Raw genomic sequence first — 25,016 nt, forward strand, 5'->3', positions numbered from 1 at the left:
CTGGGTACCCGGCTGCCCACCCCGGCACGGACACCAGGGAGAGGGGCAGCAGCCGGAAGAGGTGTCACACACAGCGCATGTGTGCAGGTGTGTGTGGGTAAGTATGTTGTGTGTGTGTGCGTATGGACGGATATGTGTGGAGGTGAGTGCATGTACACGGGGGTGTGTGTACACGAGGATGTGTGCTGTGCACATACGGGTGTGAGTGCGTGTACACGAGTGTGTCCGTGTGTGTACCAGTCTGTGTGCGTGTGCGCACAGGCGGGTGTGTAGGTGAGTACGTGTATGGGTGTGAATGTGTGTACACGGGTGCTGTGTGTGAGTATGGAAATGAGTGCGTGTACACTAGTGTGGCTGTGTGTGTGCTGGTGTGTGTATAGGTGAGTGCGTGTATGGGTGTGAGTGTGTGTACACGGGTGTGTGCTGCGCATTTACGGGTGTGTGTGTACATGAGTGTGTGTCTATGTGTGTACCGCTGTGTATGTTAGTGCATGTATGGGTGTGTGTGCAGACGTACACAAGTGTCTGTGCATGCATATGAGTGTGTGTAGAGATGAGTGCGTGTACATGGGGGTGTGTGTACACAGGGATGTGTGCTGTGCATGTACAGGTGTGTACATGAGTGTGTACATGAGTGTGTGTGCGTGTACATGAGTGTGTCTGTGTACCAGTGTGTGTGAGTGCATGTGTGCATAGTGGGTATGTAGGTGAGTGCATGTATGGAGGGTGTGAATGTGTGTACATGGGTGTGTGCTGTATGGATGTGAGTGCGTGTACAAGAGTGTGTGTGCGTGCCGGTGTGTGTATAGGTGAGTGCATGTATGGGCGTGCACAGTGTGAGTGTGCACATGGGTGTGCGCTGTGTGTGTACAGGTGCGTGTACACAAGTGTCTTCGTGTACATGGGTGTGTGTACACGAGTGTGTACCAGTGTGTGTGTACAGGTTTGAGCAAGTGTGTACAGTTTGGGTGCGAGTACACGGGTGTGTCTGTGTATGTGCTGGTGTGTGTATAGGTGAGTGTGTACAGGGTGTGAGTACACGAGTGTGTGTGCCAGTGTGTGTATAGGTGAGTGCATGTATGGGTGTGTACACGGGTGTGAGTGTGCACAAGTGTGTCCTGTGTACAGGTGTGCGTGTACACAAGCGTCTGTGCATGTGTATGGGTGTGTGTCTACGTGAGTGCGTGTACAGCTTTGAGCAAGTGTGTAGTTTGAGTGCGTGTACACGGGTGTGTGTGTGGGGGGTGTGCACAGGTGCATGTGTGTGCCAGGAATGCCGATGACCCCAGCGGGGCGTGACTGGTCCCACACAGCGGTGCCGGGTGTGTCCTCAGCCCCACCCTTGGGTGCCTGGTCCAAGGTGACGGAGCATCAGAACCGGCAAAGGGCAAAGAGCGAAGACACAGCGAGCGACGGCCCCTTGGGGAGAAGCGGGGGTGGGGGACAAGACTGGAGAGATGGGAGGGAGACGGGGGGACGTAGGGGACCAGGGAGACGGACCCCGGAGGGAGGCGGAGGGGGGCCGGGGACGGAGGACTTCCCAGCGGTCGCACAAGTGGGCAAGCCAAGCTCCGAACTTCCGAGCAAAACATCCACACGTCTGCATTCGCTTTGCTGCCCGTTTCCAGAATCTTCTGCCCACCAAGTGCAAAGACCCAATTAGGTAGAATTGAGAGGGGGTGTGTGTGTGCACCCGTCGACGGTGCTCAGGGACCCAGGGGTCACCCCTGGGGAGACCAGGTGGCGGCTCAGTGCGTAGGCCGGAGAGCAGGTCTCGGGGACCAGCGCCGGAGACAGCACAGCAGGGAGGGGTTTGCCTTGGGCGCGAGGCTGCCTGGGTCAAGGCCACGCCCAGCGCGTCTGGGGGCCTTCAGGGTCACAACCAGCAACGCTGGGAGAAGCACCTGATGTCAGGGACCAACGCGGGGCCGGGTGCTCCCGTCCCTCACTGGCTCCTGAACGTTTTTCGTTCTCTTTTTGGATTTGGGGGCCACGCCCGGTGATGCTCAGGACTTACGACATTCGATATTCCAACTCCACCACCGGAAATTCCATCTTTTTATTTTTCTAATAATTCAAAATGGAAATGGGGGAAAAGAAACTGTATTGCGATATTTTAAAGTATTTCCAACAGTTGCAAGATTTATAGTAATTCCATAGCAGGTATTTAGAGAAATTATACATTATCAAGTTCTGGTTTTATTCCACTTAAAAGCAACATTAACGCTCATAGAACAGTCTTTTTTTCTTTCTTTTGCTTTCTGGGTCCCACCTGGCGATGTTCAGGGCTGACTCCCGGCTCTGCACTCAGGAATCACTCCTGGAGGTGCTCGGGGGACCCTATGGGATGCCGGGGATCGAACCCAGGTCGGCCGTGTGCCAGGTAAACGCCCTCCCCACTGTCCTATTGCTTCCTTTGGCCCTTGATTTTTTTATACACTCTTGTTTTTCACAAAACACACAAGCATTCCTGGAACCTTCAGGAAAGTCACCTCGGAATCGGTGGCTACGCTCCGTCTTTCAACCCCAACTCCAAGGCACCCTATAGAAAACTCCAGAGGTACTTCGAGGAATCTCCATCTGGCATTTGAAATTAGCACCCGGGAGAGAGAGGGAGAGAGAGAGAGAAAGAGAGAGAGAGAGACAGAGAGAAAGATGGGAAACGAATGAGAAAAGTCAGTCATTTGCATATTTCTGTGATCAATTTCTCATTTAGGGGGAAAGTGATGGAGAGAGAGAGATAGGGAAAGGGAGAGAGAGATAGGGAGGGGGGGAGAGAGAGAGAGAGAGAGAGTATTGGGAGGTGGAAGAGACACCTTCAGAATGTTCCAGAACCTTCCAGGCAGTTCACCCCACCCAATTTCAGAGCTGGGTTTTCACAGGGGCTGGGGCTGGTTGCTGCGTGCAAGACAGTCCCCCGCCCCCCCGGGATCCAGCCCCCCCGCCCCCAGGTCACCCGTTTTGACCAAGGCGTCAGGCACAGACTTCAATGCACCCTACACCCACATCTGCGCTGTTCTAACCCCTTTTTGCTGATGAGAAGACTGAGGCGTGGGGAGGAAGGACCGGTTTCCTCTTCTCTCCTCCGTCTCCTCCCGTGACCAGAGGCGTTGGATGCACAGAAAGAAGAATTGAAGCGCCTTCTGCACGAAAGGGCATCTTGATGGGCCCTCAACTGGCAAGAACGTCGGATCAGAAACACAAAGTGGCGTGTTGGGGGGATGGGCACAGAGTAAGATGTAAAAGGGGGTCTCTGAGGGGGTCCTGGGCTTCCTCCCTGGCATATGGGGTACCCTGAGCACGAATAGGAAGGCCGCGAACCGTAAAATAAATCAGGTAAAAAGAAGGTATGCAAGCGTGGAAAGAGGGTGCTGGAGAGATGACGGTACAGAGGGTAGCAGACTTGACCAGCCCGCGGCCGACCTGGGTTCGATCCCCGGCATCCCCTAGGGTCCCCCGAGCACCGCCAGGAGTGATCCCTGAGTGCAGAGCCGGGAGTCAGCACTGAGCATCGCCGGGTGGGACCCCAAAAAGCAATCAATCATCAATCAATTAATCAAGAGTGATGAACCAGGGACCTGGGCAACAGCACAGCGGGGAGGGAGTTTGCCTTGCACGCGGCCAACCCGGGTTCGACTCCCAGCATCCCACATGGTCCCCTGAGCACCGCCAGGAGTGATTCCTGAGTGCAGAGCCAGGAGTCAGCCCTGAGCATCGTGATAGCACAGCAGGGAGGACATATGCCTTGCACGCAGATGACCCGGGTTCGATTCCCAGCATCCCATAGGGTCCCCTGAGCACCGCCAGGAGTAACTCCTGAGTGCAGAGCCAGGAGTAACATCTGTGCATCGCCGGTGTGATCCAAAAATTGAAAAAAAAAATAGAAAAGCAATATATCTGCTCAGGCCAGCGCTGGTGTCAGTGCAGGACTTAAGGCTGGCGGACCCCAGAACAACATCACAGGGGTCGCCCTGCTGGACACCACACCCTTGGACCCTTGCATTTTGTATCTGTGCCCTGGTAAGCTGTGAATTAGCAAGTAAACATCGCCTAGAGAGGGCCTGACTCCCCCAATCTGCAAGATTCCATCCAGTTTTTTTTTTCTTCCCCTTTTTGAGTCACACCCGGCAATGCTCAGGGCTGACTCCTGGCTCAGTGCTCAGGAATCACTCCTGGCGGTGCTCCGGGGACCCTAGGGGATGCCGGGGATCGAACCCGGGTCAGCCACGTGCCAGGGAAACGCCCTTCCCTCTCAAGAGTTCCAGTGTCAATTTTGTAAAGGGAGTGCGTACTTACGTTTAGGAAATCTTGTTTTTTAAAAAAAATTAGTGGGGCTAAAAGGCTTCCACATGGTGGTCAGAAGTTCAGGGATGGCTCCTAGCAGTGGTCAGCTGGGAGTACACCTCAACGCTGGGTCTAGCAGGGCTTGGGGGCTGGAGCCTGCCAAGTTGCAATCTGCCAGTGCAAAGGTTCACTCTGGGGGCTGGAGCGATAGCACAGCGGGGAGGGCGCTGGCCTTGCACGCAACTGACCTGGGTTCGATCCCCGGCACCCCATAGGGTCCCCCGAGCACCGTCAGGAGTGATTCCTGAGTGCAGAGCCAGGAGTCAGCCCTGAGCATTGTCGGGTGTGGCCCAAAAAGCATAAAAAACAAAACCCACAAAGGTTCACTCTGATTTTTTTTTTTTTGCTTTCTGTTTTACTGAGGGGTGCTCAGAGCTCAGCGATCATTTCTGGCGGTGTTGGGGGGACCCTGTGTGATGCCAGGGATCGAACCCGGGCCGGCCGCATGCTAAGGCAAGCCCCTACCACCGGCTCTAGCCCCAAGTTTCACTGCACTTTCACAGCTAAGATGGACACGCCTGTTTGCTGCATCGTAGGAACAGAGAAACGGGGAAGATGTTCTGCCTTGAAGCCGTCCAGTGCTGGGGTGGGGGGGTGTTCTCGAAAGCACCCCAAGGACCCGTCCCCCTCCCCACCACGCGTAAGCTAGTCCACCTGAGCCAAAGGCTGTGAGGACACAGAGACACTCTTGGTTCTTGAGCTCCGAAGACAGCCGGGAAAGTTGAGGCAAACTCAGGAGGTGTCTAGACTCGACTTCCCCACCCAGGGGCACCTCCAGGCTGCCGACCAGCGCCACGCCCCGCCGCTGAGCCCCCGAGCGGCCCGGAATCCTGCAGATTTGTCCACGTAAGCGCCCGGCTTCGCACACCCCATCCTGCCCAGGGCTGACTCACGCAGTGCTCCCAGGCAAGTGTTAGCAAAGCCTCCGCCAGGAAGAATGTACAAGACCCTGCCAAACTGCCCGTCAGAGAGGGAGCGGGGATCCCGGTCGCACCCACAGAGCTGCAGGCAGCGGGCGGCGCCACCCGCAGAAGCCCCAAGAACCTTCTAGAACTTTCTCTCTCTCTCTCTCTCTCTCTCTCTTTTTTTTTTTTTGCTTTTTTGGGTCATACCAGGCAATGCTCAGGGCTGACTCCCTGCTCCGCACTCAGGGATCACTCCTGGCGGTTCTCAGGGGACCCTAGGGGATGCCGGGGGTCGAACCCGGGTCGGCCGCGTGCCAGGCAAATGCCACTGTACTATCGGTCCGGCCCCTATGTTTCTTTTAAAGTGGTAAGTTCTAGAGGGTCAGAGCAACCACACAGCGGGGAGGGAGTTTGCCTTGCACGTGACCAGCCTGCTGGGTTCGACCCCCGGCATGCCCTAGGGTCCCCCAAGCACTGCCAGGAGTGATTCCTGAGTGCAGAGCCAGGAGTCAGCCCTGAGCATCGCCGGGAGGGACCCCAGAATAAAATAAAATCACAATTTGTAAACTGAAGTGATAGCACAGTGGGGAGGGCCTTGCATGTGGCCGACCCGACCCGTGTTCGATTCCCAGCATCCCCTAGGGTCCCCGGAGCACCGCCAGGAGCGATTCCTGAATGCAGAGCCAGGATCAGCCCTGAGCATTGCTAGGTGTGACCCAAAAAGCAAAAAAAAAAAAAGAGTAAACCCTTAGCACAACTGGGTGTGGTCCTAACAACCACATCATCCCACCCTCAACCTCCATAATAAGAAAAATAATGAATAAATAAATAATCCAAAAGATTTTTTTTCTCTATTTGTGTCCCAGGGATCTCCTGGCTCTGCACCCAGGAATCACTCCTGGCGGTGCTCGGGGGACCCTATGGGATGCCGGGGATCGAACCCGGGTCTGCCATGTTCAAGGCAAACATCCTCCCCGCTGTGCTATTGCTCCGGCCCCTCATCCTGCGATTTTAATAAGCCAAAGGGCCTTGAGCAAGATGTTCTGAAGCCAGAATCAGAAATGATGACTCAGAGTTAATGCCACCACATGTCGCTGACCCAGAGGTTTCCAAAGCAAAAAATCCAGGGAGTGAAGTGACAGGGGTCGATACAGGTCTGGATTTCCCAACGAGCTCAAACGAAACACAGCGAGAACAACGGCTAGAACAGGAAAATCAACTGATTTTTATCTGGTGTGAGTTAGTTCATGATAATTCAATGAAATTAACGGATGATGATGGGGAGAAAAAAAAAAGTATATTTTTACAGTAAAAGGTGAAAGAGTTATGGGATCGAAAGCAAAAACCAGAGTACCTGTATCTTTTATAAAAAGATACAGAGACGGGTTAGTATGTGTTCATTAAATGTACAATAAACATTTTACACACACACACACACACGGCATCTGGAATCATCGGCAACTCTGAGTTCCACAGGAATGAAGACAAATGTGTATCTAGTGATTAAAAAACGTAAATATTATTCTTGATCTTTCACTGAATTATTAAACTCATCTGTTTCTACTGCCAGAACTCATTAAAAAAAAAAAAACCCACCATTTTCAGAAGAACAAATCTGCCTCTTGTTACCATACAGTGGACATAAAGCCCCAGAAGGTTCTAGAAAACATTCCTCACTCTACATGTATGTGGGGCCCCAAACCAAGCCCAAGGGGCTAGAGATGATACAAGCGGTCCCTTTCATCATCCTTACGAGCACCCCACGTGCTTATTCAACTAACCAGACACTTGCCTCTGAGCACCACTTCTAGAACATTCTAGGACATTCTAAACCTTCTAGGACATTCTGGCTACCACCATCTGAGAAATGCAGAACTCTGGGGAAGGGAGTCCAATGGCCATCCTCCAGGAGCACTGCCGGAAACAGTGGTTGGGGTTTTTCCCAGCCTGGGCTGAACCCCAGCTCCATAGTCACTGCATGTAAGACCCCAGGTTCCTGAGTGCAGAGCCTGGAGTCAGCCCTGAGCATCGCAGTGACTCGGGGGTCCCCGAGCATCCCAGGATATCATCTGGCGATGCAAGACTGAGCAATACGACATCTGTGGACATTTAAACCACCCGCCCAGTGGGCTGAGATACTGCCAGAAGCAATTCCCAGGCGTTGCTTAAGATAATTTGGATAACACACCCGCCAACCCCCATCACCACCACCCCCCAAAAAAGAATCATCAATGCTTTTTGCCTTTTGCAGGAAAATCAGATCTGCAAGTTCATTCCCCTCCTAAAACACGCAAAGCCTCCCAAGAGAAGAAGACACTGAATCCCAGGCCATCCTCAGGGGGTCGGGGAACCCGCCGGACCGACCGACCACACAGCAGCGGTACCCAGCGGGCAGACGACAAGTTGGGACGGTGGCGATGTGCTGACAACCTCCAGGGCCGCGCCCAGATGCCGGGGGCTGCCGGGAAGCCGGGCCCTCCCTGTCCCACACCCGTTCCAGCATGTTCCATCTCTACGGCAGCTATCAGAGCCCGCTGGCGTTCAGACCAACGACTCAGAGCCTGCTTTTGTCTCTCGCGTTTGGGGGCCGCGTCTCGAGTGCTCAGGGCTGACTCTGGCTCTGTGCTCAGGGATCTGTGCCCGCAGTGCTTAGAAGAGCAGGAGTTAAGTCCTGAGCACTGCTGGGTGTAGCCCCCTCTGCAAAAAAAAAAAAAAAAAAGATAATAATGATTTGGAGGGAAACTGGGATGCTGGTATTTATATTCACGCGAAGCAAGAGTCCAGAAAGACTCAGTTCCTTTTCCAAAATTGCAGGTACCAGGACTACAAAGAGAAACAGCTCAGCCTTAACAGACACTTTCCAAAGCGAGCCTGCAATTTCCTTAAGCCCCCAAATTGGAAAGGGCCGGGCACAGGGATATACTTTAATGCCAGCCACATCTTTTAAGCCCCTGGGTATGGCTTCGAGCCTATAAATTACGTGCAGAGCAGAGTTCGGAAACAGGTACTTAAAAGTCGCACCACCAAGGGTCTGCTGAGCTGCGGCGAGCGGCCAAAGACAGGAGTCCCGGAGTCCCGCGTGGATTTCTTTGGATTTCTCTGGCCTCGACGGCGAACCAGGGACCTTCACACGTGGCCTAGCTCTGGCTAGAAGCACAGACCCTGGGCTGGAGTGAGAGCACAGCGGGGAGGGTGTTGGCCTGGCACGCGGCTGACCCGGGTTCGATCCCCGGCATCCCCGAGGGTCCCCTGAGCATCGCCAGGAGGGATTCCTGAGTGCAGAGCCGGGAGTCAGCCCCAAGCATCGCTGGGTGGGACTCAAAAAGCAGAAAGAAAGAAAGAAAGAAAGAAAGAAAGAAAGAAAGAAAGAAAGAGAGAAAGAAAGAAAGAGGAAGGAAGGAAAAAAGGAAGGAAGGAGGAAAGAAAGAAAAAGAACGAAAGAAGAGAAAGAAAAAGAGAAAGAAAGGAAGAGAAAGAAAAAGAGAAAGAGGAAGGAAGAGAAAGAAAGAAAAAGAGAAAGAAAGGAAGAGAAAGAAAAAAGGAAGAGAAAAAGAAAGAAAGAAAGAAAGAAAGAAAGAAAGAAAGAAAGAAGAAAAGGAAGAGAAAGAAAGGAGAAAAGGAAGAGAAAGAGAAAGAAAGGAAGGAAGGAAGGAAGGAAGGAAGGAAGGAAGGAAAAAGGAGCACAGACCCTCCTCCAGTTCTCTCCCGGAGGCACTGGGCAATGCGACCCTGGATTTGGAAGGGGTCCCCACGCGAGTGTCCCCCCCAGCACCAGGCCCACGGGTGTCCCTCTCTCCCAACCTCCACAGCCCACTCTCTGACAGCCGGGGCCAGGCGAGAAGTGGGGTGAGTGGCCAAGAGGAATTCCGTGGGTTCTCCCTCTGCAGGAAGTGAAAGGAGGAACTGCAAACGGTTCTCTGCGGTTCTTGAGTGTCTCAGCTGCCCCCATCCCCCACGTGGACCTGCCAGGCGGTCACCGCCCAGGGCTTCACCATCCCGCCCTCTCTCTGCCAACGAGCCACCAGCAGCCGAGGCAGGAGAGGACCGAGCTGTGTCCGCAGATGCCCAAGTGTCAGCAAGCCCCAGGGTGCGACCCCAAAACCCCAAACCCAACAAATCTGGCCAGTATCTCATTGCAAAAAGAACAGTGCTGGCTGGCGAGGGTGGAAGGATCTTTCAGATCATTTCTGGTTGGCCTGCTCCTTGCCACACAACTGGGAGAAAGATTTACACCCTGCTTCTCTCTATAAAACAATCCAAAGGTATGCTGGGGCCGGGGCCATAGGCCAGCGGGGATGGCGTTTGCCTTGCATGCGGCCAAGCCGGGTTCGAACCCCAGCATCCCATAGGGTTCCCCCGAGCACCGCCAGGAGTAATTCCTGAGTGCAGAGCTGGGAGTCAGCCCTGAGCATCGCCGGGTGTGCCCCCCACCCCACAAACCAAATTAAAAAAAAAAAAACCCAAAACCAAAAAGAACAAGAAGGGGCAGAGCGCAATGAAGAGGGAATTCACAGCAGGCAACCAATTAATTAAAATCAGTGTTGCAGGGGCTGGAGCGATAGCACAGCGGGGAGGGCGTTTGCCTTGCAGGCAGCCAGCCCAGGTTCGATTCCCAGCATCCCATAGGGTCCCCCGAGCACCGCCAGGAGTAATTCCTGAGTGCAGAGCCAGGTGGAACCCCTGTGCAGTGCCGGGTGTGACCCCCCTCAAAAAAAATCAGTGCTGCAGACACTCAGCACAGGCGACTGTCAATAGAAGCCCACCCGTCCCAGCGAGGCGAAATCGGGCATCGGCAAAGACGACGAGAGAAAAGGCAGGGAGAGGAGAAAGAGCAAGGGACCAAATTCAATCAATCAATCAATCAATCAAGTCAATCAGCTTTCTGAATCTCGGTGACCCGATTCATGCAGGCCAAGGCTGGAGGTGCAGGATGATACACACCAGGTCAGAGCATATAAGAGACAGAACAGGGGCTGGAGAGACAGCACAGCGGGGAGGGCGTTTGCCTTGCACGCGGCCTACCCGGGTTCGATTCCCAGCATCCCATAGGGTCCCCTGAGCACCGCCAGGGGTAATTCCTGAGCGCAGAGCCAGGAGTGACCCCTATGCACTGCCAAGTGTGACCAAAAAAGCAAAAGAAAAAAAAAGAGAGACGGGACAGACAGCAGCGTCCCTAGGTGGGAAGTCAGCCCACTTTCTTTCTTTCTTTTTTAAATTTTTTATTTATTGAATCACTGTGAGAACAGCCACAAAACCTTTCAGTTTTGTGGGGGTTTTTTTGTTTGTTTTTGTTTTTTACTTTTTTGGGTCATACCCGGCAATGCACAGGGATTACTCCTGGCTCTGTGCTCAGGAATTACCCCTGGCGGTGCTCAGGGGACTCTATGGGATGCTGGGAATCGAACCCAGGACAGCCGCATGCAAGGCACTCGCCCTACCCGCTGTGCTATTGCTCCAGCCCCCAAACAAAGCCTTTCGGTTTAAGTCTCGGTCAGTCATACAATGATCAAACACCCATCCCTTCACCAGTGCACATTTTCCACCACCAAGTATACCCCCCCACAACTCCCCCCCCCACCTGCCTGTGTGGCAGATTTCCACTTTACTCTCTCTCTACGTTGATCACATTCAATATCACGACAAAAGACCCACCATCGTTATTTGGAGTTTTCCCCAGCAACCAGACCTGCCAAAAAAGACATCACCAGATAATTCGTTTTCTGTTGCTGATTATGAAGAGCACGTGATGTCGTGCGAGACTGCCAAGAGCCGCTGGATTCTGAGATCGGTTTGTGTGCCTCTGGGATTAGGGTCCTTCAGAGCCGGAGGAGGCATTTGTGGGTGGCAACTTGGGGCCTTGCCAGGGCAAGGAGCAGGGCCGTTCCACCCCCATCCCATGAGGCCCCGTGTGCCTCGTCACTGCAGGCTCATACCTGGCTGTCCTTTAGGCTCTAAGAGACAGCGGCCACCGTTGTCGCCGCCACCAAGGGGAAAAAAAGGCAGATGGACAAACACCCTTTCCCTCCCGGGGCAGCATGGTGCCGCTTTCTAAGGGACAGAGATGTGTGCATCTCTCAGAACTGAGCCTTACATTGAGAGGCAGGAGGTAGCAATGTAAGAACCGGGGCTGTGAAAGACAGAATAAATATTCCTACAGATTGGGGTGTGGGGCCGGAGAGACTGCACGGCCGAACCGGGTTCTAATCCCCCAAGAAGCACTGAGCACTGCCAAGAGTGAGTCCTGAGTGAAGAGTCAGGAGTAAGCCCTGAGCACCACTGGGCATGGTCCCCAAACAAATGAACAAAAATCATCTGGCGCCTGGGAGGACCCTGGAGCTGGAGTAGAAGGAGAACCCATGAGGGAGGAGGGTGACGGAGGCAAAGGTTTGCATGACTAAGGAACCGGGGGGGGGGGGGGGGCCTTCAGCAGGAAGAATAACAGGGGGGTGGATTCAGTGACTCATCCGCCATCACCGTAATTAAGGCAACCGTTGAGAAACACAAGGAAAACTTCAAAATAGTTTCAACGCTCTCGGGATAAACTGATGACGTCGGAGAAAGAGAAGGAGCGGGGAAGAAAGTCGAAATCATTGCTCAGGCTGATTCTGTCACTTAAATGGAACAGAGTTGCTTTGTCCAGAACAGCTATGACCACCTTCACTTCCATTGTTTGTTTTTAATTTTTTTTTTATTTTTTAATGAATCACCGTGAGATGCAGTTACAGACTTACAAACTTTCATGCTTGCATTTCAGTCGTACAATGCTTGAGTGCCCATCCCTCTACCAGTGCCCATTCTCCACCACCAATGTCCCCAGTATCCCACCCACCACCCCCACCCCATCCCACCATCCCCCCTGCCTCTGTGGCAGGCACCTTCCCTCTTTCTCTCTCTCTCCCTTTGAGTGTTATGGTTTGCAATACAGGTGCTAAGCGGCCGTCATGTTTGGTTCATAGTCTACTCTCAGCACACATCTCCCATCCTGAGCAAGCCCTCCAAGCATCCTCCACTTGCTTGGATGGTCCCTTCTCCACCCCAGCTGTCTTTCCCCCCCAGTCCGTGAGGCCGGCTTCCAGGCCATGGGGCAATCCTCCTGGCCCTTATCTCTACTGTCCTTGGGTGCCAGTCTCCCAATCTGCTACTTCATATTCCACAAATATGCACTACCATCGTTATCAAGCCCATTAGGACACAGGAACCAGCACCGCTAGGGTCACACCATCACCAGACTCAATCTCATCACCCTGGCCACCACATCCTCACTGCCACCCCTCAATGTCATCACTGCCAGCATCAGCACCACCATTGGCCCCAATGTCACTATCACCACCATCACATGTCCATCACCATAAACTTCCTCAACCTCCTCACCCAATCACGACCATCACCATGAGTTACCATGGCCACCGTTCTCAATGTCATTCTCAACTGCGTGCTCACCATTAATACCCTTCACACCACCGTCCTCACCTTCATCATGATGGAACCACCGTCCTCACCCTCATCACGACCAACATTACCACCGTCCTCATCGACACTAGCATCACCAACATCACCTACCCACCATCATCACCAACAACACTGCCTTCACCATAAGCACCACCAACACCGCCAATGCCAACACAACCACCTCCATCACCAGTGCGGTTACCACCAACCCACATGGCCATTCTCAACCTCATCAACACGGCCAAGATGGCTATCACCACCATCACCACCAACACTGCCATCAACCATCATTACCACCGCCATTGGCGTTACCATCCTAATCCCCACCATCCTCACTCTCATCACAACCAACATTACCACCACCACCACCAACACTGGCACCACCAACATGACCATCTCTACCACCATCTCCATCAACAGTACAGTTACCACCACCCTCATGGCCATTCTCAACCTCAACACCACAGCCAATGCTGCCATCACCACCAACACCACCATCATCACCATCAACACTGGCATCGCCATCATGATCACCACCAACACCACCATCACCACCAACACTGGCACCACCATCATTACCACCATCATTGGCGCTGCCATCCTAAGCCCCACCATCCTCACCCTCATTACGACCAAAGTTACTACCATCCCCATCAACACTAGCATCACCATCAGTACCGTTCACCCATCATCATCACCAACAACACTGCCTTTACCATAAGCACCACCAACACCACCAATGCCAACATGACCATCTCCATCACCAGTGTGATTACCACCACCCTCGTGGCCATTCTCAACCTCATCACCACGGCCAAGACGACTATCACCACCAACACCACCAACACCACCATCACCACCATCAACACTGGCACCACCATCATTACCACCATCATTGGTGTTGCCAACCTAAGCCCCACCATTCTCACCCTCATCACGACCAACATTACCACCATCACCATCAACACTGGCATCACCAACACAACCATCACTATCAACACTGGCATCATGATCACCACATAATCGCCATCAACACTGGCACCACCAACATGACCATCTCTACCACCATCTCCATCAACAGTGCGGTTACTACCACCCTCATGGCCATTCTCAACCTCATCACCACGGCCAACGCTTCCATCACCACCATCACCACCAACACCACCATCATCACCATCAACACTGCCATCAACCATCATTACCACCACGATTGGCATCACCATCCTAATCCCCACTATCCTCAACCTCATCATGACCAACGTTACCATCATCACCATCAACACTGGCATCACCAACACGACCATCACCATCAACACTGGCATCGCCATCATGATCACCACCATCACCGCCATCAACACTGGCACCACCATCATTACCACCACCACTGGTGTCACCATCCTAATCCCCACCATCCTCAACCTCATCATGACCAACGTTACCATCATCACCATCAACAGTGGCATCACCAACACGACATCCCCTACCACCATCTCCATCACCAGTGCGGTTACCGCCACCCTCATGGCCATTCTCAACCTCATCGCCACGGCCAACACTGCCAATCACCACCATCACCATCAACACTGCCATCATCACCATCAACACCATCAATATCAGCACCACCAACACACCATCATCGAAAGGACTAACCAATGTAGGTTAACAATCATCCCCATCAACACTGCCATCACCAACATGATCACCACCGTTGGCACCGCCATCACAATCGCCACCATCCTCATCCTCACCAGCAGCTTTATCGCCGTCACCACGACCGTGTCTTGATGCCATCTCCACAATCAAGTGTCCTCACCCCCTCCCCGTTCTTGCCTGCCCCCCATGTCCACGCCATCCACCACCGGGCCATTGGCATCTTCCTGTCCACAGCACCAGGTACTCTCACATGGGCCTCCCCCCCACTGACCTCCCTGCCACCACCATCTCCATCAGCAGGTGCCATTAACAGGCGTCTCAGGGGACTGGAGTGACAGCAAAGCGGGGAAGGCGTTTGCCTTGAACACGGCCAACACAGGTTCGATCTCCGGCATCCCATAGGGTCCCCCAAGCACTGCCAGGAGTGCAGAGCCAGGAGTCAGCCCTGAGCATTGCCAGGTGGGACCCTCCCAAATCAAGGGCGTGTTTGGTCATATCTGGGAGTGCTCTGGGGTGACATCCATTTGGTGGCTCAGCGTTCCAGGCACTGTGTGTGTGTGGGGGGGGGTGTCTCATACACAGAGGAGGCCTCCAGCCCCGGGAGCTGCTCTCTGTGGCCCCCAGGTCTCTGCCCTTTGTCATCTGCGTGTCTGCTCAGCCCTTTCCTTTGCGTGCTCTCCCTTTGAGTGCTGACCTTTGAACTAAGGCAAGAGAGGAGAACAGAAGCGGCCCCACAGCTGAGAGTTGTAGAAGCAAGATCTGTGGACGGTTGGGGTCGGGGAAGGAGGAGAGGGATAGGGAGGGAGAGACCCAGGAAGAGGGCCTGAGGGCCTGAAGCCTGCCAAGAGTCTTGCTGAAGAAACCTGGGGGCTCAGAGCGAAGCCAGATGTTGCTGGGCTGGGGTCTCCAGGGCCCACGGGACCATGAGCATGAACTTGGCCTCTGAATGACCCCCCAGAGCACCTGCAGCTGCTGATTTACAACGTGCCCCTCCACCCCGGCCCCCGAAACCTCACACAATTGTCACCTCCCCCAGGAATAAACCCAAACTCCCTCCAGCCCACCGGCCAGCCCAGCGTTGGGCTCGACCCTGCTCAATCCAGATGTCCCATCTGAGGAGTCTCACCGTGGCTTCAGCCCTGACCTGCCCCCGTCGGGCCACATGCTCTGAGACTTGTGGGTCACACATGAGAAAAACAACGAAAGATGAAACCAGGCCTCACAGAGGATGACGATCATGAAGAACGAAAGTAACGAAGCTAGTGCAACAAATCTGGAGAAGGAAGACTTCAGTCTTTTAGTTTCGGTTTTCATTTTGGGTCCCACCCGGCAATGCTCAGGGCTGACTCCTGGCTCTGCACTCAGGAATCACTCCTGGCGGTGCTCAGGGGACCTTAGGGGATGCCGGAGATCGAACCCAGGTTGGCTGCGTGCCAGGCCAATGCCCTCCCCGCTGTGCTATTGTTCCAGCCCCTATGGATGGATCAGATATTAAGGTGCTGAACTGGGTGATGGACCCAATATTATTATTATTATTATTACTTTGCTTCTTGGGTCCCACCCGGTGATGCTCAGGGCTAACTCCCAGCTCTGCACTCAGGAATCACCCCTGGCGATGCTCGGGGGACCCTATGGGATGCCGGGGATCGAACCCACGTAGGCTACGTGCAAGGCAGACGCCCTCCCCGCTGTGCTATCGCTCTGGCCTCAAGCTAAGTTGTTTTATTTTACCAAAACAGGATCCTACGCAGTACTGCATTTTATTTTATTGTTCGGTTTGGGGGCCACAACCCAGGGGTGTTTTAGGGTTCCTCCTCACTCATGACTCGGGAATCACTCCTGGTGGTGCTCGGGGGACCCTAGGGGATGCTCGGGATCGAACCCGGCTCAGCCGCGTGCAAGGCAAACGCCCTCCCCGCTGTGCTATCGCTCCAGCCTCAGGAGTATAAAATTTAAATTCCTAATAGTTCTGAGGTTGAACAGCAGCTCAATTTCCTGGCACATACTCTCTGCATGCAGAACCAGCACTCTGTGCGTGTGCGTGTGTGTGTGTGTGCGCGCGCGCACATGTGCACACGTGCGCCCCCATCACCACCAGGACTGACTCCCACAAACACGCCATGAACAACCCCTGAGCCTCACTGGTATGCTCCCAACCGCCCAACCCCCAATAAAACAAACAAACCAACAACAAAAATAACTCTCGGCTTAACGCACACCCCCTGCACCAAGAGACTCTTAAGTATTGTCTTGAGGGTGACCTATTTTCCAAGGACATCAGATTCCTTTGGAAGGAAGCACCTGCAAAGATCCTATGAAACTCTGGGTTCCTCCTGGTCTTGGTTACAGTTTTTCTTAGATTTTTTTTGGGGGGGGTCACACCCGGCAATGCACAGGGGTTACTCCTGGCTCATGCACTCAGGAATTACTCCTAGCGGTACTCGGGGGACCATATGGGATGCTGGGAATCGAATCTGAGTCAGCCGCATGCAACGCAAACGCCCTACTCGCTGTGCTATTGCTCTAGCCCCCAGATTTTTTTTTTTAAACATGAGTTTAGTGTTGTGGCTCATACACTCAGGATTCACTCCCAGTGGTGCTCAGGGGACCTTATGGGATGCTGGGAATCGAACCTGGGTCAGCCAGGTACAAGGCAAATGCCCTCCCCACTGTGCTATCACTCCAGTCCCTGGGTTACCGTTTTTAAAGTGTAGCGGGCTGGAGTGATAGGACAGCGGGGAGGGCGCTTGCCTTACATGCGGCGGACCCAGGTTCGATCCCCGGCATCCCACAGGGTCCCCCGAGTCCCACCAGGAGTGATTCCTGAGTGCAGAGCCAGGAGTCAGCCCTGAGCATTGCCAAATGTGGCCCCCATTGAAAACACAAACAACAACTGAAAAAAAAAAACAGTAGAATGGGGGCCAGTAGAATAGGTTGACTGGCACTCAGTCAACCCGGGTTTGAGTCCCGGCATCCCATGGGGTTCCCTGAGCCCCGCCAGGAGTGCAGAGTCAGGAGTAACCCCTGAGCATCGCCGGGAATGGCCCCAAAACCCCAAAACTGTATAAGAAAAGAGGAGAGGGCGCTTATTCCCAAATTTCTGTGCGTTTCCTCGCGGGTTTTTGAAACACCACCTGCATACTTTCTACCACAACTAAGGACAGAAGGTTTGCGCCCAACCGGACAAGAGACAGGGACTTGCAGTGTCCAGGCAAGCCATAAAGAGCTCAGCACCCTCAGGAAACCTTTAGCCCCGCGTGGAAAGGGTCGTTCAAACTGCAGGCTTTGTCTGTCCGCCCCGTCACTGTCTTTCTCTTACCAAGTTCTCTTGGTTCCTGGCGGCGACTTTTTGCTCCTCTTCTGCCCCGTTTTTCATGTACTTGACCTCTTCCACGGGCTTGATCCTATACTCATCTGAGGACCGAAAAGAGAAGAAGAAAGAAAAAAAGACACTTTGGTAACTTGGCCAGTGGTGAGGGCAAGCCTGGATTTGTCATCTGCTTCCCCGGGGCCTGTATTTGAGGTTCGTTTCTGTTTTTGTTCTTTATTTGAGGGCCACACCCAGCAATGCTCAGGGCTGACTCCAGGCTCTGCACCCAGGAGTCACTCCTGGCGGTGCTCGGGGAACCCTAGGGGATGCCGGGGATCGAACCCGGGTCCAGTATGTACAAGGCAAATGCCCTCCCTGCTGTGCTATCACTCCAGCTCCTTTCCATAAGATTCTTGAAGTCTTACAGTTCTTTTTCCCTTGCACACAGTCAACCCGGGTTCAATCCCTGGAGTCCCATAGGGTCCCCTGAGCACCACCAGGAGTGATTCCTGAGCATAGAGCCAGGAATAACCCTTGAGGAAAGAAAGAAAGAAAGAAAGAAAGAAAGAAAGAAAGAAAGAAAGAAAGGAAGGAAGGAGAAAGGACAGAAAGAGAGAGAGAGAAAGAAAGAAAGAAAGAAAGAAACAAAGAAAGAAAGAAAGAGGACAGAAAGAAAGAAAGGAAAGGAAAGGAAAAGAAAGCAAGAAAGAAAGAAAGAAAAAGAAAGGACAGAAAGAAAAGAGAAATAAAGAAAAAGAAAGGACAGAAAGAAAGAGAAAGAAAGAGAGAGAGAGAGAGAGAGAGAGAGAGAGAGAGAGAGAGAACCTACGGACAAGCAAACAGGGCATTCCCCTCTGCACCAGGTAGGACCTGGTCACAGCTGAGAACCAGCTGCCCAAGTTTCAACTGACCGTGACCTTGGTCTGTGTCCCGGTACCCACTCACGAGGGTATCACGGCTCCTCAAGTTTCCACGGCCAGGCACACATGTGGGCCAAGCAAGGTCAAACTCGGCTCTGAGTCATGCCGAGACCAGCTAACGGGTAAACCACAGGAAGGACGGGACAGAGGGCGAGAGGGACAGGTTAGTGGACAGGACCCTGATCCTGGTGTGGAATTCTTTTGTTTTTTTGGGGGCCAGAACTGGGAGAACATCCTCCTGGCTCTGTGCTCTGGGACCATTTCTGGAGGGGTTCAGGGGACCCTATGGGGTGCCGGGGTCGGCCACACGCTGGGTTTGACTGAAGCCCCTGCTATGAAATTTGTCACTGAGTCAAGCTCAGCCACTGAAATCCCACTTCTGTTCCCGGAGCTCAGAGACTTTCTGGAAAGTCTTTTCTTTCTCCAGCACCTCACCCAGGTGCCGACAATTTTTTTTTCTTTTGGGGTCACACCGGTGATGCTCAGGGCTGACTCCTGGCTCATGCACTCAGTAAAATCACTCCTGGCGGTGCTCAGGGGACCCTATGGGATGCTGGGGATCGAACCCGGGTCGGACGCATGCAAGGCAAACACCCTCCCTACTGGGCTATCGCTCCAGCCCCAGGTGCCAACATTTAAAAGTAGCTGGTTGGGTCTGGAGCGACAGCAAAGCGGGGAGGGCATTTGCCCTGCACATGGCCAATGCAGGTTCGATCCTGGGACCCCACAAGGTCCCCTGAGCTCTACCTGGAGTGATCCCTGAGCACAGAGGCAGAAGCTCTGAGCACTGCTAGGTGAGGACACTCCACCCCCAGAAAAAGAAATATTCCTAAAAGCCATCCCTAAATTAACTCAGAAAGACAGCGAGCCGGGTTCCATCCCTGGCACTCTGGATTGTCCCCCCCAAACCCTCCCAGAGTGATCTCTGAGCACAGATGCCCAGGATAAGTCCCGAGCATGGCCAAGTGTGGCCCCAAAGCCAAAATTAGTTAAATAAAAATTTCAAAAGAAAAGAAATGATGTAGACTCAAACTTCTTAAGTGGTCTCCTTCACAACACCTCCCTCCACAAAAAGCACCCAGGGTGAAGCCCACCATCCCCTTCACGATGGGGGAGGAAAGCCTGAATTCCTGTTGTCTAGTTGTGTGTCCAGAAGCCTTTGACTACACCCTCATTTTTGTCGGTGGGAGATCAGGGAGGCGGCCCATAGTTCACAGCTGTTTTTGAAATCAACTGTACAACGGCTCCAAGTTCTAGGACAGACTCTTGGGAGAACTGCCCTTATGAGGACCTGAGGGGCCACTATGGAGCAAGGGGCCAGGGAGATGGGTCCCTTGCAGCCCCCTGTCTCGGTAACGACTGAGGGTGACTTTCTTTACATGCTTAAGAGAAAGCTTTGCAAAAAATTAAAAAAAAAACAAAACCTTCAAGTTTCTCAGTACGAATCAGGCTAATTACAGTAACATTTACATGAGGGCAACACTGCACACCACACAGAATATATGATAAAATCTGAGATATGAGTGCTGAGGTCAGAACTGTGCCAAAGTTCACTGGGTCACAATGAGACCCTTAACTCCTGGATCCCGGCAGCTCTGGGGCCCCGGGGGTCTTACACACAGTGATGTTCCCCTCCCCCAGTCCCTGTCTGCTGGTCCCCAAGCCTGAGTTTTCACAGCCCGCGATGTCTCATAGGTAAGGAATGAAGTGTGTGCCTGGTCAGAGCGATAGGACAGCAGGGAGGGTGTTGGCCTTGCACGCAGTCAACCCGGGTTTGAGTCCCTGCATCCCACAGGGTCCCCCGAGTACTGCCAGAAGTGATCCCCGAGTGCAGAGCCAGCAGTCAGCCCTGAGCATCGCCGGGTGTGGCCCCAAACAAACCAAAACAATAAAAATTGCAGTTACGCAGCGTGCAACGGCTCCGCTATCCTCTAGAATCTGACTTGCTCTAATAACTTCGTGTTCTCTCAGGGTCTGGCTCAGTGACCCGAGGGGAGCGAGTTCAGAGAACAGAATCACACTCGGAAGAGGGCGCACCCCGGAGAACAGCTCTGACGCCAGCCGGCAGCCGGGCAGACCAAAGCTCGCCTATTGTCTGCAGCCTGCGCCAATCCATCTTCGATTATCAAGCACGTGGGTCCTCTCGCCGGAGGGGCACTGCATCTCCCCGAACAGGAGAGCAGCGTCCGCGAACCAGACCTCATGCTGGACAGCAGCTGCAAGGCAGAACCCAGCCATGGTCTGGATGGAGAAATAAAAAACCAGTCCTGACAAAATCCTGTCTTTCCTTCCTTACCTGCAGGCTCGTGGACAGGGGTCCTCCTAAGCCAATAAAGCTTGGTATTATATTCTAATCTCCAACACCCCCGTTTTATTTTTGCACAGGGGCTGGAGTGTTTAGTGTTGGTACAGAGAAACTCCCAAGCACAGAACCCAACCCTTTTTCAGATCTTGAGAAAGAAAAAAAAGTCACGAAGTAATCAACGCTTTGCACCTTCATGCCCTTAAATGCGCTTATAACAATCAACACAATATCCTAAACAATTAAAGAAGAGACATAGCATCCTAGAAAAACAAAGGGGCAACAAAGTATCCTAAATATGTATCAATCTAAATTGATACATACCCTAAATAATACAGTATCCTAAACAATCAAACCAGGCAACATATCCTAAATTGATACATATCCTAAATAAAACAGTATCCTAATCAAATGGGCAATAAAGTATCATAAACTGATACATATTTTAAACAAGGCAGTACCCTAAACAATCAAACTGGCAACAAAGTATCCTAAACTGATACATATCCTAAATACTTAATACAGTATCCTAAACAATCAAATGGGCAAAGTATCCTAAATACATATCCTAAATAACACAGTATCCTAAATAATCAAGTGTGCAACAAAGTATCCTAAATTGATACATATCCTAAACAAGCAATCAACACTGTATCCAAAATAATCTCTTCCAGAACCTGATGGTTGAAACACTGTTACCACCCCGGAAAGGCATGAAACAGTTGGCAGGATTGAAGGAACCAGCAGCCATCACACCTGCACGTCAAGGACTTGAAACTGAGAGAGCTTTCTGGGCTGACCACCGGCGCCCCCCTAGACCCCCTCATCTGGACTTCGGGGACCACAGGGCAAAACCTGACGCATAATGGTCAGAAAGAAGCTCCAGTAAGAAGACCCAGAGGCTTTGATTCAATGACTCCAGGTCAGAAGGTGGCCCCAGCACTGGTCTGGCCACCAGAAGCCTGACCAAGCCCAGGAGTTAGTACCCAGGGTGAGTGGACACTAGGAGCTGTGGCCTCAGAACCCAGAGAGCCAATTCCCCACCAGGAAACAAGAAATGACATGAAATATACACGGGGGAAAATTAAAAAAAATATATACAGGAAAGTGCAATCTATATGAAATACAGTGGGGATTTCATATGTATAAACATACGTGTAAAGGGGGTATAGATCAAGTCAGTTTGTGACTGTTTCTTCTAGACCAGCAATTCTCAACTAGAGGCTGTGTGATCTTCTAGAACATTCCAAAAGGAGCCTCAGGTGAAAATCATGTAAATGAGGGAGCAGGGCACAAGACTAGGGGTCCACTGGTAAAAGGTAGGGGTTGAGGGTATAGTCAGAAAGAGTCTGAGAACTACTGGTTTATACTCAAACCAATGAGTCTTAATCAATGACTGGGTCAAACCAATGAGTCTGAACCAATTACTGGATCAAACCATGAATCTAAACCAATGATTGTATCAAACCAATGATTGGGGTCAAACCAGTGAGTCTTAACCAATGGGTCTAAACCAATGATTGGGTCAAACCAATGAGTCTCAACCAATGGGTCTAAACCAATGATTGGGTCAAACCAATGGGTCTAAACCAATGATTGGGTCAAACCAATGGGTCTAAACCAATGATTGGGTCAAACCAAGAGTCTAAAGCAAGGATTAGATCAAACCATGAGTCTAAAACAATGATTGGGTCAAACCAATGCTTCTGAACCAATGGGTCTAACCAATGACTGGATCAAATCAATGAGGCTAAACCAATGACTGGGGTCTTCCATCTAAGCTCTAAGTCAATTTCCAATTTCCACATTCTGAGCTGTCTAAACATTTCGATGTTGGGGTGGGGCTTGGGTTTTGTACCCGATGGACAGGGGAGAATTTAGATTCTCAACTCTTTCTCACACTTGCCCCAAAAGGTGAATCTTCAAGCTCCTTCCCCTGATTTTGGGGGGTCCTCTCTGCAGGACCCCCAGAATTCTAACCTAATTCTCAGTGCACTTTAAATCAGTCCGAAAATCCTGCCCCACCTCTATCTTCCCGGGTCCTCAAACTCAGGGGCCAGGGCACTAGTACAGGGGGAGGGTGTCTGCCTTGCATGCAGCTGACCCTGGCACCCCACAGGGTCCCCCAAGCCCTCCAGGAGTGATCCCTGAGGGCAGAGTAAGCCTTGGGCACTGTTCGGTGTGGCCCCAAAAAACAAAATTTCTTTAGTTTTCATTTTTATCTTATTGTTATTATTTTTATTTTATTAGTGAAACACCATGAGGTACAGTTGTGGACTTAGAAACTTTCATGCTCACTTGGAGGCTGTGAAATTCTCTCCAGGTTGTTCGCAGAAACGTTTGGAAGACTGTTTGTTCCTGCAAACCTGAGACGTGGCCACTCGAGCTGAATGGGAGAGTCTGTCTGTCTTTGTGTTTTCTTGGTTTCCGGTCTGGTCTGGTTTGCGCTTATTGTTCCGTGACAACCAGCATCTGGGTAAATGGCATTGTGGGTAGTGGTCTTTCCTTTCCAGGAGGAGAAACCTTTCACCTTTTTTTCCTGCCCCAGGTCTTGGGAGGTATCTCGTTCCTGATTACAGACCCCAGGGTGGCAGGAAGGGTCCCCCAAGACAGATATCTGTGGGATGAACCGCTGGGTCTGTGTTTTTTTTGGGGGGGTGGTCACACCCGATGATGCTCAGGGCTGACTCCTGGCTCTGTTTCATGTATATTTCACGTACATTTCCCTTCTATTCTCTGCCTTAATAACATGCAGAAACCCCTTTCCACCTCACTAACCAGGGAGCCGCACCTCATCTGTGGAACCAAGAGCCCCTGGTCCAATTATCTCCTCCTGATAAATTCCTAGAAGTGAGTGTGTGGGGGGCAAAAGGCTAGCTCATTTAAATTGCTGATGCTAATTACTTTCCAGGCCCCAGGAAAAGGTCCACTTGGATATTCCCAGCTAAGGCCGGGGTCCCAGGTGTAAGGAAGAACAGTTCATCTTTCTTTGTGTTTTTCTATCTGTTATTTTCCTCTCTCTCTCTCTCTCTCTCTCTCTCTCTCTCTCTCTCTCTCTCTCTCCCTCCCTCCCTCCCTCTCTCTCTCCCTCTCTCTCTCCCGTTCCTTTTCTTTCCCAGTCAATTGCCGGGACACAGTAATTGTTCAGCGCTTTCCTTGGGCTTCTTAAATGAGTCATTAACTTTGCTTGTGCTGCAAATACTATTCTGGGCTGACAACTTTCCCCTGAACTTGTTTGTAAGGGTTGGTTTGCTGTGAATTGTCTGCATGCATGCATGTCATTTTAAACTGGGGTGTGGTCCACACCACTGGCTGTATGGCATTATGAAGAAAAAAAAAAGGTTTGGGCTTGATTTGGTTTGGGGGGGGGGGGTCACACCCAGTCATTCTCAGGGGTTACTCCTGGCTCTGCATTCAGGGATCACTTCTGGTGGGGTCAGGGGGCCCTATGGGATGCCAGGGATCGAACCCGGGTCAGCCACGTGCAAGGCCAACGCCCTCCCTGTTGTATCATTGTTCTGACGCCATGAAGAAAACATATTTAGATCTTTGGGCCATGCCTGACAGTGCTTAATGCTTAATTCTGGTCCTGTGTTCAGGAATCACTCACTTAGGGTTTGGGCTGAATCTTGCCCCTGGATTCTCTCTAGTCTTAATTGCTTTTATTTTTACAGTATTTTTTTTTCTGTTTTTATATTTTGCAGCTCGATCCTTAAGTTCATCTCAAATGCTAGTCTGCAGAGATGAGCTGGAAAATTCAATTTTTAATATGATAGCTAGGAATAACAGACTAAAGGAATAACACGTTACGTGAAATAGTATCTAATTTGTGCGTCTTTTTCTACTTGAGTTGGTTTTGATGCATTTCTCCAATTACAAGCGCCAGGCTAAAGAGAAGTAATGTTTAATTTGTGCATTTTCTTTTTTTTTTATTTGAATTAGTTAAGATGCATTGAACCGATTACAGGCCCTGGCCTGTCTGTGACTGTTTACCACTTGATTTCACAGTATTTTACCAAGAAATGTCCTGATGTCTGTAAACATCCTCAGTTGGACCTAACAAAGGGAACACACACACACACACACACACACACACACACACACACACACACACACACTTGATGTAGGTCGAA

General features: G+C 51.8%; 1 protein-coding gene across 1 annotated transcript in view; it reads right to left on the bottom strand.

The window, feature by feature from the left end:
• Positions 1-25,016, bottom strand: part of CUNH1orf21 (chromosome unknown C1orf21 homolog) — a 71,569-nt gene that overhangs the window by 7,357 nt on the left and 39,196 nt on the right. Inside the window, exon 3 of the mRNA XM_056109597.1 lies at positions 17,671-17,765. Coding sequence (XP_055965572.1) covers positions 17,671-17,765 — 95 coding nt within the window. The remainder of the gene's footprint in view (positions 1-17,670; positions 17,766-25,016) is intronic.

Source organism: Sorex fumeus, unplaced genomic scaffold (assembly GCF_029834395.1).
Source record: "Sorex fumeus unplaced genomic scaffold, SorFum_2.1 ptg000317l, whole genome shotgun sequence".
NCBI classification, from domain to species: domain Eukaryota; kingdom Metazoa; phylum Chordata; class Mammalia; order Eulipotyphla; family Soricidae; genus Sorex; species Sorex fumeus.